The 17,931-nt window shown below is 39.1% G+C and overlaps 1 protein-coding gene across 5 annotated transcripts in view; it reads left to right on the plus strand.

Moving 5' to 3' along the window:
* Positions 1-17,477, plus strand: part of LOC134806778 (eye-specific diacylglycerol kinase-like) — an 86,716-nt gene extending 69,239 nt beyond the window's left edge. For 2 of the 5 annotated variants that reach the window (XM_063780116.1, XM_063780119.1), the window contains 9 exons: positions 7,066-7,163; positions 7,473-7,598; positions 10,091-10,370; positions 10,568-10,840; positions 11,363-11,410; positions 11,734-11,797; positions 12,903-13,082; positions 13,524-13,665; positions 17,319-17,477. In XM_063780116.1, coding sequence (XP_063636186.1) covers positions 7,066-7,163; positions 7,473-7,598; positions 10,091-10,370; positions 10,568-10,840; positions 11,363-11,410; positions 11,734-11,797; positions 12,903-13,082; positions 13,524-13,665; positions 17,319-17,368 — 1,261 coding nt within the window. In that variant the 3' untranslated portion in view covers positions 17,369-17,477. Of the gene's footprint in view, positions 1-7,065; positions 7,164-7,472; positions 7,599-10,090; positions 10,371-10,567; positions 10,841-11,362; positions 11,411-11,733; positions 11,798-12,902; positions 13,083-13,523; positions 13,698-17,318 lie in introns of those variants that run through there. The other 3 variants (XM_063780117.1, XM_063780118.1, XM_063780120.1) reach the window with 3 other exon arrangements.
* The last annotated feature ends 454 nt before the right edge of the window (positions 17,478-17,931 follow it).

Here is a 17,931-nt window from a genome sequence, read left to right on the forward strand (position 1 = left end):
AGCATTTTTTCATGAGGTTAGCCGTTTTCAAGATATAGGCCACAGAAAGCGCAGTGATCAGACATACGTACTATTAGTTGGTTTGATAGTGAACGACACCTTGCATTTTGTGACTATGCGCTGAAACTTGGCACAGATTATTCTTAGCTGGTCTTGAGTAGATTCTGATCGGGAGCCATCGAGAGCCACGGCACATTTAGTGGGGGGAGGGGTGGAAGTTCGACGCTGCCGCGCTTCAATTGAAGCATCATTTCTCTAAAGCTATATATATTAGGGCATGTGATACATCATCTATACATATAATAAAGCTGAAGAGGGTCGAAAGTCTGTACATGGAAGATATTTGAAAAAAGTTGGCTCCCTCCGGTCGACTTTGGCCACTTCCTAATTTGTCTCTTTCCAAACTTGTCCACTTCCTAACCTGTCTCTTTCTTAACATGTCAACTTCCAAACTTGACTTTTTCCTAACTTGTCCACTTCCTAACTAGTCTCTTTCCTAACTTGTCCACTGTATAATCGTTCCTAACTTGTCCACTGCCTAACTTGTCCACTTCCTAATTCGCCTATCAAATTTTATATTTTCCGAGTGCAATGACTGTCACTTACAGAAAGACAGACAGACGGTTATGACGATAAGGATATATATGTCGTAGTCAGATCGTATAATCCGCCGTATTACATTACGGCTAGCCGTTTTCAAAAACAGGGGCGTTTTGAAATGCGGCGGTTCGACGATTAGCCGGCTTGTCATTGCGACACGTTCTTCAATAAGGCGGCCTACGTTTAGCCGCATCGTACTACTATTTTAGATTGTAGAGTGACCAGTTCTTTCGGTCGCCTACGTAACCGGAGTTTGACAAATGTTTGCAATTTAATTTATTTTTACCATGGTCCCACCGCACTACATGTGTTTCTTTTCCAAAACATTTCCTTCACAACTTAAATAGACGGAGCCCCGCAAGCGGGGCTCCTATTTCTGGGCCGTTTGCCCCTCGGGCATCTGAAGCTACCTAACGAACCTAACCTACTTACCTACCTACGCTTTTTTCCCCAAAGTGTAATGTTTTCACGGACGTCTCACTAAATCAATAGGTAGGTAGGTTAGGTTCGTTAGGTAGCTTCAGATGCCCGAAGGGCAAACCGCTCAGAAATAGGAGCCCCGCGAAGCGGGGCTCCGTCTAGTTAAGTTGCGAAGGAAATGTTTTTTGTAAAGAAACAGTCCGACGAACTTCAGATTTGATGGACACCCCAGCGTTTGTCAGGCAGCGCCACGAGTGTTAAAAATGGGAACTAAAAACTGTCAAAGCGGCGGCTAATGACTCGCTGTATTACATTACGGCTAGCCGTGTTGAAGAACGTATGGCGTCGAATACATTCCGGCGGATTCTCATTCAGCCGCATTCAATCCGGCTAATCGTTAAACCGCCGCATTTCAAAACGCCCCTGTTTTTGAAAACGGCTAGCCGTAATGTAATACGGCGGATTATACGATCCGACTGCGACATATATATAAGGTTCTACGAGTATTTTAACCATTTCGGCTCCTAAAAATCGTGTAACTTACATTGGGACTTGAAACTAAGTCCTGCATGGATGTCAGTGTGTTGTCAGAAACATATTTATGAATTAGAAAAGTATAATTTTGCCTTTTATCAAATCACATAATTTTTTTCAGATATTTTGCGTATTAAGTTATCCAAATAACGGGTACAAATAAGAAATCCCTATCACCGTTATGAACCCTGGCAGGGTTGACACACTCTTTATTTCATTTACGCGAGCGGAGCTGCGGGCCCGTCTAGTTACTAATATTTCTTTTGACAAAAATATTTTGATATAATATTAAATAAATATTTGCCGATTTCGTTGAAGAAATGTGACGTCACACCAGGGGGGAGGGGTTTGCCAAATGTGACCAAGTGTGACAAGGAGGGGGGAGGGGTAAAAAAACCTAGAAATTCGTGTGACGTAATTAATGGATGACCCCTAAGTAAGAAGTTAAACAGTCCCCGTACCCTCAGGGTGGTGACAAATAAGCATACAGTCCTTCTGTTGGCAAGCAGTCACTGTACACTATAGGGAGCTGACTATCAAGGAAAAGGATGTTGTAGGAATGAACAAATTGGGAAGTTTGCGATTCTGGAAATGGACATGTTAGGAAATTACGAATAGGGAAGTGATAATTTAGGAAGTAGTCAACTTCGGAATCTATAAAGTGACAACTTAGGAAAAGGACGATGTTGGAGTGGACGAATTAGGAAGTGGACAAGTTTGGAAAGAGACAAATTTGGAAGTGGCCAAAGTCGACCGGAGGGAGTTGGCTGGGGATACTTAGAATTGATAACAGAACACGTTCCAACAGTTTTTAGAATTTTTGTCTGTTTGTCTGTTTATCTGTTTATCTGTTTGTCTGTTTATTTGAACGCGCATCACGTGAAAACGGCTGAACGGATTTTGATGAAAACTTTACTAATCTGTCGAGAACATCTCCGGCCAGGTTATAGGCTATAAAAATTCAACCCCTAAACGGGGGGGTAGCCACAACACTCGATTGACTTAAGTTTGCCCCTGAATCGTATGGCGCTACTTAGGAAGGAGGGGCAAACTTTTTTCAAATATGTGCTAACACTTTAGAGTACCCTGGTAAACTAACAGATGGCGCTGAATTTAATACGATGTGACATAAATAAGCCACCGAGGAAGGATTTTGCCAAATTAACTCTAAGTTTAGAAGACCCCTCTTCTAAAATTTCAATCAATCGTACGGATATCAACAAATTTAATTGAATAATTGTGTTGGTTTAATAATACAACAAAATTAAACGACAGTAAATTAATTGCCCCTCATTGCACAGTGCCATCTTTTGGGGAGCTGAGTAAACATTAAGTAACCAAGAAAACTAAAAATGGGTTTACATAGTTACGTAGTGGTAAAATAAACACACATATCAACACGCGTATAATTGCATTAAATTATTTATTTTCTCCGTCATGAATTATACCAAATCGTAATTATATCGCATCCATATCAAATCCATATTCATACGCATCGCCTCCTTAAGCACTTAATAATGGCCACGAAGGTGGGTACTTTGAAAAAACATTGACCTCCGTCATTTGCAGTGCCGGATTAACCCTTTTAAGCAGAATAAAATTATCGAAAAATTTTCGCGCTCGCTTCGCTCGCGTTATCAATAACATTCTAAGATGCTTATGATAAAGGTGACATTCAGGTGGTGCCTGCAGCAGCATTAGGTACTCTGTTGCAACGTTACTGCTGCGGCACTGTAAATTTTCGTGATAAAATGATGTGACTGATTTCCATACTAAAAGTAAAAATGTACAACTGTCTATCAAAATGCGTTTTTTATATCGAAAAATTTTCGCGCTCGCTTCGCTCGCGTTTTCAATAAAATTCTAACATATGATAAAGGTGACATTCAAATTTCGTGATAAAATGATGTGACTGATTTCCATACTAAAAGTAACAAATGTACAACTGTCTATCGAATTGCGTTTTTTATATCGAAAAATTGTCGCGCTCGCTTCGCTCGCGTTTTCAATAACTTTCTAAGATATGATAGAGGTGACATTCGGGTGGCGACTGCAGCAGCATTACCTACTCTGTTACAACGTTACTGCTGCGGCACTGTCAATTTTCGTGATAAAACGATGTGACTGATTTCCGTACTAAAAGTAAAAATGTACAACTGTCTATCAAATTGCATTTTTTTATATCGAAAAATTTTCGCGCTCGCTTCGCTCGCGTTTTTGAATAACTTTCTAAGATATGATAAAGGTGACATTCGGGTGCGGATCTGCAGCAGCATTACTCTGTTGCAACGTTACTGCTGCAGCACTGTCAATTTTCGTGATAAAATTATGTGACTGATTTCCATACTAAAAGTAAAAATGTACAACTGTCTATCGAATTGCGTTTATTTATATCGAAAAATTGTCGCGCTCGCTTCGCTCGCGTTTTTGAATAACTTTCTAAGATATGATAAAGGTGACATTCGGGTGCGGATCTGCAGCAGCATTACTCTGTTGCAACGTTACTGCTGCAGCACTGTCAATTTTCGTGATAAAATGATGTGACTGATTTCCATACTCAAAGTAAAAATGAACAACTGTCTATCAAATTGCGTTTTTATATCGAAAAATTTTCGCGCTCGCTTCGCTCGCGTTTTCAATCATTTTCTGAGATATGATAAAGGTGACATTGGGGTGGCGACTGCAGCAGCATTAGGTACTCTGCTGCAACGTTACTGCTGCGGCACTGTCAATTTTCGTGATAAAATGATGTGACTGATTTCCGTACTAAAAGTAAAAATGTACAACTGTCTATCAAATTGCGTTTTTTTATATCGAAAAATTTTCGCGCTCGCTTCGCTCGCGTTTTCAATCACTTTCTAAGATATGATAAAGGTGACATTCGGGTGAGGACTGCAGCAGCATTACTCTGTTGCAACTTTACTGCTGCAGCACTGTCAATTTTCGTGATAAAATGATGTGACTGATTCCCATACTAAAAGTAAAAATGTACAACTGTCTATCAAATTGCGTTTATATATCGAAAAATTTTCGCGCTCGCTTCGCTTGCGTTTTCACTAACATTCTAAGATGTTTATGATAAAGGTGACATTCGGGTGGCGACTGCAGCAGCATTAGATACTCTGTTGCAACGTTACTGCTGCGGCACTGTCAATTTTCGTGATAAAATGATGTGACTGATTTCCATTCTCAGCTGAAATGCAGCAATGAACGTCACTCAATTTACCAAAAAAAATCAATGTAACCTTGATGACCCTAGGGAGAGGGGCCACCATGGTCTAGAAATACTTAGGGCATCAAAATATCTTAATCCTGCACTGGTCGTTTGCGGAGTCAAACGATTTGGGACTCGCATTTTATACGCATTTACCATGCCTTCCCGAAAAAAATCGAATCATTCGCGTAAGTTTCGCAACGCATTGAGGTTACAAGGGGCACGTGGTCTTCCTCAGGAGTCTGAAGAAGACCACGGTAAGTGGCGCTCTAGCCAGGCAGGCCGCTTCGTTTTCGCTCGCGCGCGTATACCTTACTGTATCGTCCGATATACACCTACTACTCTGTCGTTTAAATCCTTAGAGAATATAACCAACGGAGACGCCATGTCTATAATTTTCGGTACAAAATAGTCTGGAGTTTTTTGCGGGGGAGGGGCACATCAAATGTGTACCTACGTAACGTAAACATAGTCATGTCAGATAAACGTCGGTTGACCATTGGCCGCCTATTTTCGACAGAGGGGAACGCCTGTTAATGACCACTCCGTTTGGTTATATTCTCTAAGTTTAAATCACGTGTAAAATTTGAATAAGGGCGAATAAAACTATTGATTTTGGAGTGTAGTTTTATTGAGTGGTACCTAATTGTAAAATATTTTATCTGGACTTCAGTCCTCTAGCATATCCATCTGTCAACTTTACTTCAAGTTCCGCCTCCAGGGGAGAAGGAGAGAAATTAGGATTAGAAATTAGCCGCTTACTGACACAGACCGAATTACACGCGGGCGGAGCCGCGGGCACAGCTAGTTTCCGGATAAATTAAGGATGGGGAATCTATTTTTGGAACAAAAACAATGTACTTTCTAACAAAAAAAAATGAATAAGAATGAACTGAAAACTACATCAACTCGCTATTTTAACTGCAGATAAAGATTTCGGGAGTTAAATAAAAGCATGTGACAACATTTTCTTGTATTATTAGTACTTAAAATCTACCTCTTTCCTGTAGAAATACCTTAAGTTAAAGGTTATAAAGCTTAATTTCCTGATTAAACCTCAATAAAGCGGTACCCTTTTTGTATTAAACTAATATGTCATAAAATCATTATATATTATATACACACAAGCTGTTAACTAAAAATGTCCACAGGAGGAGCCACTTTTATTTTAAAATCTATGTATGATCCATAAGTGTCATTTTAACGATTAAAAAACTTCATAGAACGTATTATTCACACAGATTACCAGCTCGCCTTGCGTCATAGTGCTTTTTCCGTGCCGCTGCGCCTTCTATGCCGTAAATCGTGAAAACGGCTAATGGCATGAAAAAATGTTTCATACCTAACTCGTCGCAAATTTTATGCCCTACAATTCTTACCTACATGTAAACAACATTGGAGCTATAGAAAATTTGATATCCGCGAAAAACCGATTTTTATGACCTTTGACCTGGAATAACTTCCGACGCGCACACGATATATGCGATGACTTTCAAGAGAACCTTTAATACGTCATAACGAAGGTGTATACGAGTTTCCAGCTTATTATCTCTCATTCCGAGGTGAAACCCTTAATTTAACTGGGCCGTTGTAAATAAATAGTTAAATAGCTTACATAAATATATCTACTGGGTCGATACAAGACATACAGACGATATCTAGTACCTAACCTACTTAATAGAAATAGTAGTTTTTAACAATTTGAGCCTTCAATTTGTCGAATATAAAGCTGTGTGGTACATGCATTACGTCGTCGAGTTAGGTACATAGGTTTGGAGATTATTCATTCATCAAAGCTGGGCGAGAGATGTGTTTATTAAAAACCAATAGAATACTGTCCACTAGAGCTGCGCTGAGCGAGGATAGGTAATGAAGTGATTCTATTGATTCTTAACAAACACATCCCTCGCTACGTATCCTTACTCATCTCTGGTGGAAACTCAGTCTAATAGTTTATCGCGATACCGATCTTTCGAACAAATGTTCATCGCGAAACCATATCCTGTCGATCAACAGTTCATTGCGATTTCGATCTTTCGAACAAACGTTCGACGCGGTGCCGTTCTGTCGACCAACAGATTTATCGCAATAGTGATATGTACTTCATTCATCGCACTTTTGTTATTCGAAGCTCATAGTCGTACTCTATATACATATTACGTTGTTAAATAAATAAAAAAGAAGGCAATGAATTAAGGTAATTCTAAACATTTTAAGCCAGAGTCAAGTTTTATACCATAAAATGTCAAAGGGATCTCATTAATACTAAACAAAGTTTTCATCTCCTTTTGTTTCAGTCAAATGAAGTTAGACAAACTTTCTCTCACCGTGAATCTCATTACGATGGATGATTACGAACGTTATCATTATGAAAAGGAAGTACTCGCACAGACAGGTAAGGGAACCTCATTGCTCGCTTTTTACAAGCTTTTATTTGACTTACCCTATGGTAGCGGAGCCGAAGAGGGGATTTTTGTAATTACTCGAGCGTGTCAGATTAAGATATGAGTGATATCTTGCTACCAGAGGAGTCAATCTTAACCACTTTTAGCAGTCTATGTCGGTGGGTTAGTTGATGGGGGGTTGGTGAGCAGTTAACTACAAAAATCCACTCTTGGGCTTATCAAGAAAAGTACAGTCAGCGATAAAAGCTTGTATCATAAATTACATTTTTGCAAAAAAACTTATTATTTGAATGTTTCAGCGGAAACTCTGGGCGTTTTAGAAGTAAACCCTGCCGCGGATTTGGAGCTAATGCGCGTACTCATTCAAAGCTTGATCAAAGAATCCGAAGCGCACTCGACCCTTGACGACTGGTGGTTTGTCGACTGTGAGTTTACTAAGCTAAATATTTCCTTTCTAAATTTGAGTTGATTTAGATTTGATAGATCTTTATTCTTCGAAAAGTTTCCGTGTAGGTACACACGTTCTTATAAAACTTTGAAGCCCGACCCAAATCAAAGCTATCCAGTGAATTGTAAAGAGCGCTCTTACGACTGACCGCTCGCCATACGACAGGCTGCGCTGCGAGCCGTAAAAATAAGGGATGACTGACTGACTGAGGGCGACTGTTATAAAAATTAATGCTTTTGACTGTTATAAACATTAACCAACTAAAAAAGCACTCGAATGTGCACAAGATTTAAAAAAAGACGAACACGTCATTTACTACAATCATAGACATAAAAACTTTCATTATCTTTGCTTCAATTAAAAATAAATAACAGCATCAAACTTCTGATAAGACTCACGGTCCTAATAATAATTTATTTAAAAAATTGTTTAAATGATAACAGAATTACTTACCTACTAGTATAATTAGACTATTACCGTAAAACGGAGTGAAAAGACACGATTTTCAACTTCAAGGACGATTTTCGCCAATAATCCAAATGATAAAAGTAATAATTTTGATATCATTTTTTGAGTCTTGGTTAGTTCTTCAATTTTGCATTTGTGAAATAAATTTTTACCTACCCAATTCAGAGAAAATCAAAGAAAACTACCTGTTTTCTCCATATCCTTAAAACGGGGTCGATAGACACAAGAAAGGGGTGAATAGAAATATTAAGTTTTAGCTGTCTGCATAGGCATCGAATTTGGTCATTATTATGTGGATACTCTATTGGCAAATGGTATATATATCTGTTAAACAGCTATTTGACACAAAATTATTTTTTCGTGTCTTTTAACCCCCAAGGCGTGTCTTTACACCCCTTTGTTGTATCTAATCACCCCCTATGGCGTAACTGTTCACCCCATATGCGTGTCCACTGACCCCTTTATCACGTAAATTTGCTTGTTATTGGTTTTTTGCAAAAAAATGCTTTATTATAGAGAAAATTAGTGATATTATATATTATTTAGGTACTACAGATACTATATTACCAGGTTAGCTAACTTTCACTTAGTTAATGTCAAAACATTTACCGCTAGAACAAAGTTCAGACAGGCTTCATTTCTTACCTCGGCGAGACCTTACTTTAGAGTCAAAAAAATCTAACTTTTAGGCAGTTTGATTAAGTTCTTTTGGTATCAATGTAGAGAATAAATAGTCTACTTTATACGCATTCCAAAAAATCTAATTTTAGAGATGTACGTTTTTAAATATAACAACTTGAAAGAAAAAGTTCAAAATGTATCTATTCACCCCGCGATTTCTGTTCACGTTTTACGGTATTCAGTCCGATTCCTATCGACGTTGATATACCCAATACCCGCATTGCTGATCGAAGTTATAAATAAAAGATTTAATGTCATTTAAGCTTAAACAATAAATTGTAAAAACGTGTGCTCTCATTTTATCACCAACTAAATGGAGATTATAGAGGTATTCTTGGCATATAAAGTTGGCATAGTTGGCTGTTAATATTTTGCAATGAAAGCTGAATGTGCTGAAGTTCCCTTATTTTAAAATATGGTGGTAGACGCATTCTATCGTTTGGAGTCTATTGCCATTTAAGAATAATCTAAAGCACAGAAGTTAATCATCTTCCTCGCGTGGTCCCGGCATTTTTTCACGGCTCATGGGAGCCTGGGGTCCGCTTGGCAACTAATCCCAAGAATTGGCGTAGGCACTAGTCTTTACGAAAGCGACTGCCATCTGACCTTCCAACCCAGAGGGTAAACTAGGCCTTATTGGGATTAGTCCGGTTTCCTCACGATGTTTTCCTTCACCGAAAAGCGACTGGTAAATATCAAATGATATTTCGTACATAAGTTCCGAAAAACTCATTGGTATGAGCCGGGGTTCGAACCCGCGACCTCCAGATTGAAAGTCGCACGCTCTTACCGCTAGGCCACCAGCGCTTCACACAGAAGCACATAAGTTAATAAAGAAAAGTATTTGGAAAATTATAAAAAACATTTATTAATACAGGTAAATTATTAAAGCACATAAACAGGAATATAAAACTAACTACAATTATAATAACTAAAATTAAAAATACCTATCAAAATTTGGTGCTCTCGGAAGGGTGCCCAACATGTAGGCAGCGTTCCCGCGCTGGATTGCGATGGCAATTCTCTGCGCGAGAAAGCTGATGCCCGCGCGGGGGTCGCCCGTTGCCTCGCTCAGCCGTTTGCCGATTAATACTTAATTATGTTTTAGAACATCATATATGTACATACAAAATTTGTGTTTTCATAGAAATGTTTCAATTTTAATGATTATTTGGATTTCTTAATAAAATGAGAGATATTTTGTTGAGCTTAGATAATATATTTTATTGAATCACATCTCAAAAAATTTCAAATGTGTAAGTTAATGTAGATTTTTCTTACATAGAAAAATATCGACTCACGTTTTTAATATTATAACAGCGGTAACAGCGGAGCGGTTCTTCCGAATCGATAAAGCCCAAGAGCACCTGCATTACGCGACGGACATCGGGAACGAGAACATCTTCATCCTGGACCCGGGGCCGCCGACGCCCGACGAGGATTCGACGCCGCAGCCCGACACCACCACGTCGCTGGATCGCTCCGGGCCCTCCATGTCGCTCGAGACCTCCGCCGGCCTCTCCGTCTCGCTCGACATCTCGCAGAGCGTCGACACGCCGAGCGCGGGCGTGTCCTTAGACGTTCCTGAATCTCATGCTAGGTATTATTTTTACTGCGACAGCTAATTTGTTTGGTACTAATTTATTTTCTAGTCCCTAATGTTGAGCTTATGGCTTTGGACAAATATAAATCACAATTAAAAGTTAGCCTTAATTTTGAGACCCGTTTTTCATTCGTTTTTAGGAAGTGACAATCTGTATTTTAACACATGTAAAATCTGTACAATTTTTACGACAGCGAATCTGGTCTGGGCAGTGCGGGCCGCACGGAAGAAATGCTGACTCCTCAAACGCCCCCGCCCTCTTATCCCGCGCCTTCAACCCCTAAAAGCAAAGCCCCGCAACCTCCGAAACGTGCCCCTACACCGAAGGTTCAACCACCTCCTACCCCTAAACACTCGGCATCGAAAGCGTCAGCCTCGGCCCAGGAATCTATCTCGCCACCACTGTGCACTAGCCCCCTATCCAAGGACAACCCTCCATCCAAAGATGCTATCGCCCGATTCAAAACGTAAGTAACACGTGTGTATCAAACTTTAGAATAAGTAGGTATGTGTGGGTAATATGTATTATAATTTGCCGCGATTGATCGCTTCGACATTGTGCTATCGTAACAAATCAAATCAAACTTGAAGTAATAACACCTCGGTCGGTACCTTGTAGATACAAGCCGGTGGCATAGCTAAATGTAAAATTCGAAGCCGTCAATTGGCAATGCGTTTGTTAGATTCAAGATACACAATTTTCTTTATTTTAGTAGGATTATGAGCAACAAGCACTTATGAATAACACGCTGCGCAAATCAAAACATTATCATAGTGTGGAGTTTCGGTGCCTACAGTTTATTAGAGCACGCTTCGAGGACTTTAGAGCTATGCGGGTACGTTAACTGTTGGGTGTACCCCAGTTAGTTACGCAATAGGTGAATAGCTGATGTTATCATGATAGTTCTATGTATTAACATGCACGTCGCACATTAGCCGTTTGAGTTCGACATCTGCACTCTATTTTTTCTTTCTTGTATTGCATGCAGCATTCATGAAAAACTTTTTGGACTTGATCAGGAAGTGTTTGGCTATAGGTGAGAACAACAGTCATATAAACAAACGTATAATACAGGCTGGGCCCTGTGACTCCATTAGAGTTATGAGCTAGTTTTATATTTTTACAATGGGCTTAGGCTTCTATGCGGTAACTCCTTATTTATATAAATATAGGTTTACCTATGTACAGGTAGGTACGTTGCCGTGGAATACTTATTCATAATTATACCATTATACCATTCATAATTTAATCATTGTAGCTTGCATTTTTTTTTCTTTACGCAAGCTTTAAACGTAACATTTGTAAAGCCTTCGATGTCATCATCGTAGTTACGTTTGGTAAATGTGTAACTATTTGCAGAAACTTATTGGAGAAAACTTCAGAGGCTCTCCTGAAGGCCGCAAAACTTGGAGATTTGAAAATGGTAAAGTACTTGTTCATATTTATTATAAACATTTATTACATAATTTATTCCATTTGGTTGGTCTAAACTGCAAAACCTTTTAGTCGAGAAAGTATTACATATGTACGGTACAGTCAGCATTCTCTTTTCTTTCTTTTGACACTACTATTGATGCTGACCGTACTAATAACATAACCAATTGCAAGATATTAGCACAGAATAACTAATAGTACTACCGTACAGAAAATTCACTCCTTCACAAAAGTCAGATTTAGGTATAAAATTATACCTATACTCGCCGTCTGCAACAAAATTGAAACTTATAACCGCGCACGAACCGTGAATCTTCTTTGCGCGCCGCAGTTTTATGACCGAGCTGTGAGTGTCGGCACGAGGTTAGCACTTGACAAGTTTTAGTTTAGTTTAAGTATGTAGGAATTACAAACGTTGATTCTGTAAACACAATTTTTTTATCCGGAGATAGTATGTCTGATTCTCACGGAAGTACGTATGCCACAGCCGTATTCCTTTGAAAATATGTCGGTCAGTTCCTAATATTGTTTCTGGGCAACCAATATTCAATAAATTAAGGATGTTTATTTTAACTATTACTAAGTAAGGGCTTAGATTTAGGTTTCGAAGCCATTGTGTATTTTCAATTTTGCGCGAGCGCCACGTGACACGACTATCGTGCGAGCCGAGCGGCAGCCCACTTCCATACCATGGTATAATAATATACTCCGCCTGGTACTCCATTCCCGTCTTTTCTAGGTCACCTAACTGACACGGGCCTACGTCATCATGCGACAGCGCTATATGATAATATGCGATAGCGCTATATATAGCGGCCATGTTGTTGTGACGTAGGCCCGTGTCACTCTGGGAATGGAAGACCATGTTTTATTAGACTATGTGCCATACGCCTGCCTGGGAGGCGCGCCGGCCAAATGTACCTAAGCTGCGTAGTGACACCCCCCTGATATTAATGTAATGTGAATAAACGACCGCAAAATTCATAGGTCATATTTTTTTTTAATTTCAAGTTTTTTTCTTATACAATATTGCCGCCTATATCCAAGCTAATCCAGTTAGGTAGTTAATGAAATATTTAAATAAACGTAAACAGTTGAAGGAGCTGCACGCGGCGGGCTACTCGCTGCTGTCGATCGACGCCAGCGGACAGACCGCGTTGCACGTCGCCGCCCGCTGCGGGAACAAGGAGATCGTCAAGTACCTGATCGCGAGCGCGCCCACCGCCATCCTCAACATGCCCGATAACGAGCGCGGACAGACGGCGCTCCACAAGGTACCTACAGTCGTCCATTCATCACTTACGTCACACGTTTAGAGGGTGCTGCATGGCATAACTGCGAGAGGGTTAAGAAAATGTTATGACAATGGGGTAAGGGTGTCACGAACTTCGTGACGTCACTTTAACTTCATATGTGCCTAACCGAATATTGTTTTGAGTTTTTTATTCGTTGTACAGTTAAATAACTACTTTTTGCAATGATAACCGTTTTTAATCTTGTAAATTTTATTCATATTCATCATCACCTTTATATCGTAAATTGTCTAATACTGCTTTTATTAAAATATTTTTTACTAAAATATCCACCTAATTCGAATTACCGAATTCATTGAAAAAAAAATTGCCAAATAATAATATGTGACTTAATAAAAAATCACATTACATTATTCATTAAAAAACATAAAAAAACCATTAGTTGTAATATGAGCATTGCAGGCGGCGGCGAACAAGCGGCGCGCCGTGTGCTGCATGCTGGTGGCGGGCGGCGCCAGCCTGACGCACGCCGACCACGCCGGGCTCACGCCGCGCCACCTGGCGCTGCACGCCGAGGACCTCGACCTCGCCGCCTACTTGGAGAGTGAGTGCAGCCCCGACACCCCAAAATGAGCGGTATTACAGATTTTTACAATTTTTTAAGACGAAAGTGGACGACCGCCTCGAAACCATCTTTCCATACAAACGTAGTCCCCATTTTCCTTTCTGGATATTAACAATTTGATGTAGATATATATCAACCGCAGCAATGCCCCTTCGTTTGATTTTTCCGAATTATTAATTATTATAAGAGTTAGGAAGCATTTATAAATGTGTATGGAACACATTTTTCGCTCCTAACTCTTATAATAATCACAAGAATCGAAAAAAACGAAGGGACATGGTTAATATGGGATCCCTTTGTTTCCCATAAACTTATTGTTTCGAATTTCGATAGTCAGAAATTGATATCCATATAATTTATGGACATGAACATCATAAGTCATAATTTTTGTTAAGTATAACGTTTCATAGTTCTGATGTTAAACATCTATAATATTAAACGCTATAATCACAAAAGCTATAAAATTGATGAGTATAATATTCAAAGGTATATCAATAATTATTCAGAAATATTTTAAGGCATATATTTTATCGGACTAATGGTCGTTAATCATATCGTTTTAATGTCATCCCTTTGTTTCCCATAAACTTACTGTTTCGAATTTCGATAGTCAGAAAATGATATCCTCTAATATTCTAATATTTAGGAGCTATAATATTAAACATTAGGACTTTCAATAATTATGTCAAACAAAGGGACCCCCATTTTTAATGACTAAAGTGAATTACGTCTAAGAAACCAAATCAACAACATCCTTCATATAAAGAAAAAAGAAATCTGTTTCCTCAGGTAGGTTTGTTAGTTACCTTGTGTCCCTCAGAGCGGAAATAGGAGCCCCGCAAAGCGGGGCTCCGTCGACTCGTTGGCGGGACACAATAGCTTAATAAGCTACGTGAAAAATAAGAAATGACGGGGAAATCAGTAAGCCAAAGATAAGAAATCTGTTTCCTCAGGTAGGTTCGTTAGTTACCTTGTGTCCCTCAGAGCGAAAATAGGAGCCCCGCAAAGCGGGGCTCCGTCGACTCGTTGGCGGGACACAATAGCTTAATAAGCTACGTGAAAAATAAGAAATGACGGGGAAATCAGTAAGCCAAACATAAGAAATCTGTTTCCTCAGGTAGGTTCGTTAGTTATCTTGTGTCCCTCAGAGCGGAAATAGGAGCCCAGCGAACTCGACTCGTTGGCGGGACGAAATCGCTTAACAAGCTACATGAAAAATAAGAAATGGCGGGGAAATCAGTAAGCCAAACAATAAAAAATCTGTTTCCTCAGGTAGGTTCGTTAGTTACCTTGTGTCCCTCAGAGCGGAAATAGGAGCCCCGCGGAGCGGGGCTCCGTCGACTCGTTGGCGGGACGAAATGGCTTAATAAACTACATGAAAAATAAGAAATGGAGGGGAAATCAGTAAGCCAAATAAAAAATAATCCCCAGGTAGGTAGGCAAGCATGCAATTTGTATTGTTTATTTTTATAACTATTGACAATATGACTAATACAAATTATGGTGGAAAACGTTATGGTCTAAAAAAATCGGAACTTAAAATTTGGGGAATGCAATAGAGCCCCTACTAATCATTATAACCTGCGATAAAAGACCTTACAACGATCATTGTAAGCAAGTTTATTGCCTTCAACATTATGTAATGGTATACCTTCTGGACTTTGAATATTATTAGTAACAAATTTTATGACTAACAATAATAATGACCTGCAAAAATCGGAACTGCAATTTATATTGTTAAAATTTATGACTATTGACAATATGACTAATAAAAATTATGATGGAAAACGTTATGGACTGAAAAAATCGGAACAAAAAATTTATGGGAACCAATAGAGACCCGGTTAATATTCATTCAATTGCATAAAAATATTTCTATAATGTTAATATCCAGGGATGAAAATGGGGACTACTCTACGTTTGTATGGAGAAGCGGTCATCCCCTTTCCTCTTAAGGTTTTCATATTGTTATGATACGATGTTGACGCAACTGGCAGTGCATCTTGCGCGTCAAATAATGCCGCGACCACAATACGCACGCTCCGAGCGTCACGAGCGTGCACGCTCGCCGAGCGCCACACACTTGTGACGTCAGCGTCGAGCGTGCACGCTGAGCGAGTGGTTTGTGGCTCGAGCGATCGCATCATATTAATATCAAAACCGTGTTAGATTTCAAAATCTGAATACCTCTTCACTTTACCAACCTCTTTGAATTCTTATACCCGACTTGTTGATGAAAATACCTATCGAATAAAATAAAAAAGATTTTCCCTGAGTAGGTTTAGAGGCTTCGAGCAACACCGGCTTCCGACACATCGGAAGGGAGGAGCCCAAGCGATATCTCGCCGTACAAATCTTTCTGCCATTTTTCGCGGGGGGAAAGGTGCACACAGTCGCACTTCTCACACACTTACATACAAAATCCAATCTGTAATGACGACACAAATACATAGAAAATGACACACGTCAAAGACAAATCTTGCAAACCTCGATCTCTGTTTGTGTACGGACGAGTGACAAGTGTCACAACACGCACACTAACACATTTTCGTTGAAGTATGTTATTATATTCTGAGAGATGAGAAGTCGGATTTGTCGCTCGACCGATCCGCAATTTGTACTGAGCGAGCAAAATCGATAAATCCAACAATTACATGAGGCTAAAATATAATAATTGTGTTTGAATGTAATTAAACGTATGATATGTTAAAAAAAAAATTACATGTGAAATGTAACACTTTCTTTTTGTAAATTTGATGTCCCCGACCTCTTTTTATAACAATAAACCGAGCAAACAGGCATTTTTGTGCAGCAGTGTTCACGCGCGCGTCTGGACTCGGTCTAGTGGAAAATCCAAGTGCAACTAGTTTTATTACCCGCGCTAGATTAGATTGACGCGCTAATCTTGTACCTCGGCAGAGGGGAAATAGTGCGAATGCCGCCTCCCTTCCGTGTTGCTCGAAGTTTAGAGGGCCAACTGAAGTGGTGCTCTAACAAACATTATAAAAAAGATAATAAAGATTTTATCTATCATTCAAGTCAAGTAGGTTTATTTATTTCTCGCTAAAAATATAATGTGTAGTATTAAATTATACTTAACTATTATTTCGTCTAAAATACATTCCTGCGGGCGCAGCACGGTTCCATTTTTATCGACTATCACTATGCGCGTCCCTTTCGCACTTACATACTTGTTAGAACGTGACAGGCATAGTGACAAGGGATAAAAACGCGACCGTGCTACGCCGCCTGGTGATCACAACCGGGTGCGTTAAAAATAAAACTGTACTTATATTATTAAAACAATTACAGTAAATTACATTTTTACTGTGCTTAGTATATACTAACTAATCTTATAGATTTTAAGATGCAACCTCTTTCAAATTATTGAAATACATTTAAAAATTATGATATGCTACCGAATCTTTGTACACTTATTAATTATCAGTGCTTTTTTAACAAAAGTTTTGCTATATCCTATACTACTATACCCTATATACTGTATGCTATAAACCCAGTAAGTTTAATATTTATATTTTAATAGTTCGCGTCACTGATATTATGCTGTTCGAGGCGAATAGAAATCTTCCGAAGTTTTGCAATTGATTACAGATTCGCCTCCTCCATTCCAGGTCAGGAGCACTTTCAACTAGTGTCGGGAGACCTGGAAACACCAGTTTGAAATAATGTAGTTCGCGGCGGAGGCGCGCGCGCGGGGGGCGGGGCGGGGCGGCGGCGGAACGCTACGCGCATTGGAAATAATGCGTGATATGTAGATATCAATTTGCATTCTTTTTTGAGAAACTCTTACATAATACTATTAAATTATACTCTTAAAACCAAAGTGATATTTAGTATTTTTTTTGGAAATTAAGACAATGAAATGTTTCATAATAATCTTGTCATAGAACGAGATATTAATTCATATTAATTAAGTACTTTAATAAAGTGTGATGTGATTGTGAGTTAACTAGCTTAAAGCTATCATTCAAGTTGGTTTGAACATCCGAATGACTATGTTAAAATAATAGATTAAGGATCTGGTTTTATGTGAAATTGTGCATTTCATGATATCTCATTATTAATAGCCATTTTGTCGTTAACGATCTATCATTTTATTAAGTGTTACACTTAAGACACTTCATGGTACACTTTAACAACAAGAATTGCCAAATAACTTAACCTTAGGTGACTAATCGGTCAATGCAAACTCGTGTATTACGTCTAAATAGGATAAGTCTGAAA

The sequence above is a fragment of the Cydia splendana genome, chromosome 3 (genome assembly GCF_910591565.1).
Source record: "Cydia splendana chromosome 3, ilCydSple1.2, whole genome shotgun sequence".
NCBI lineage: Eukaryota > Metazoa > Arthropoda > Insecta > Lepidoptera > Tortricidae > Cydia > Cydia splendana.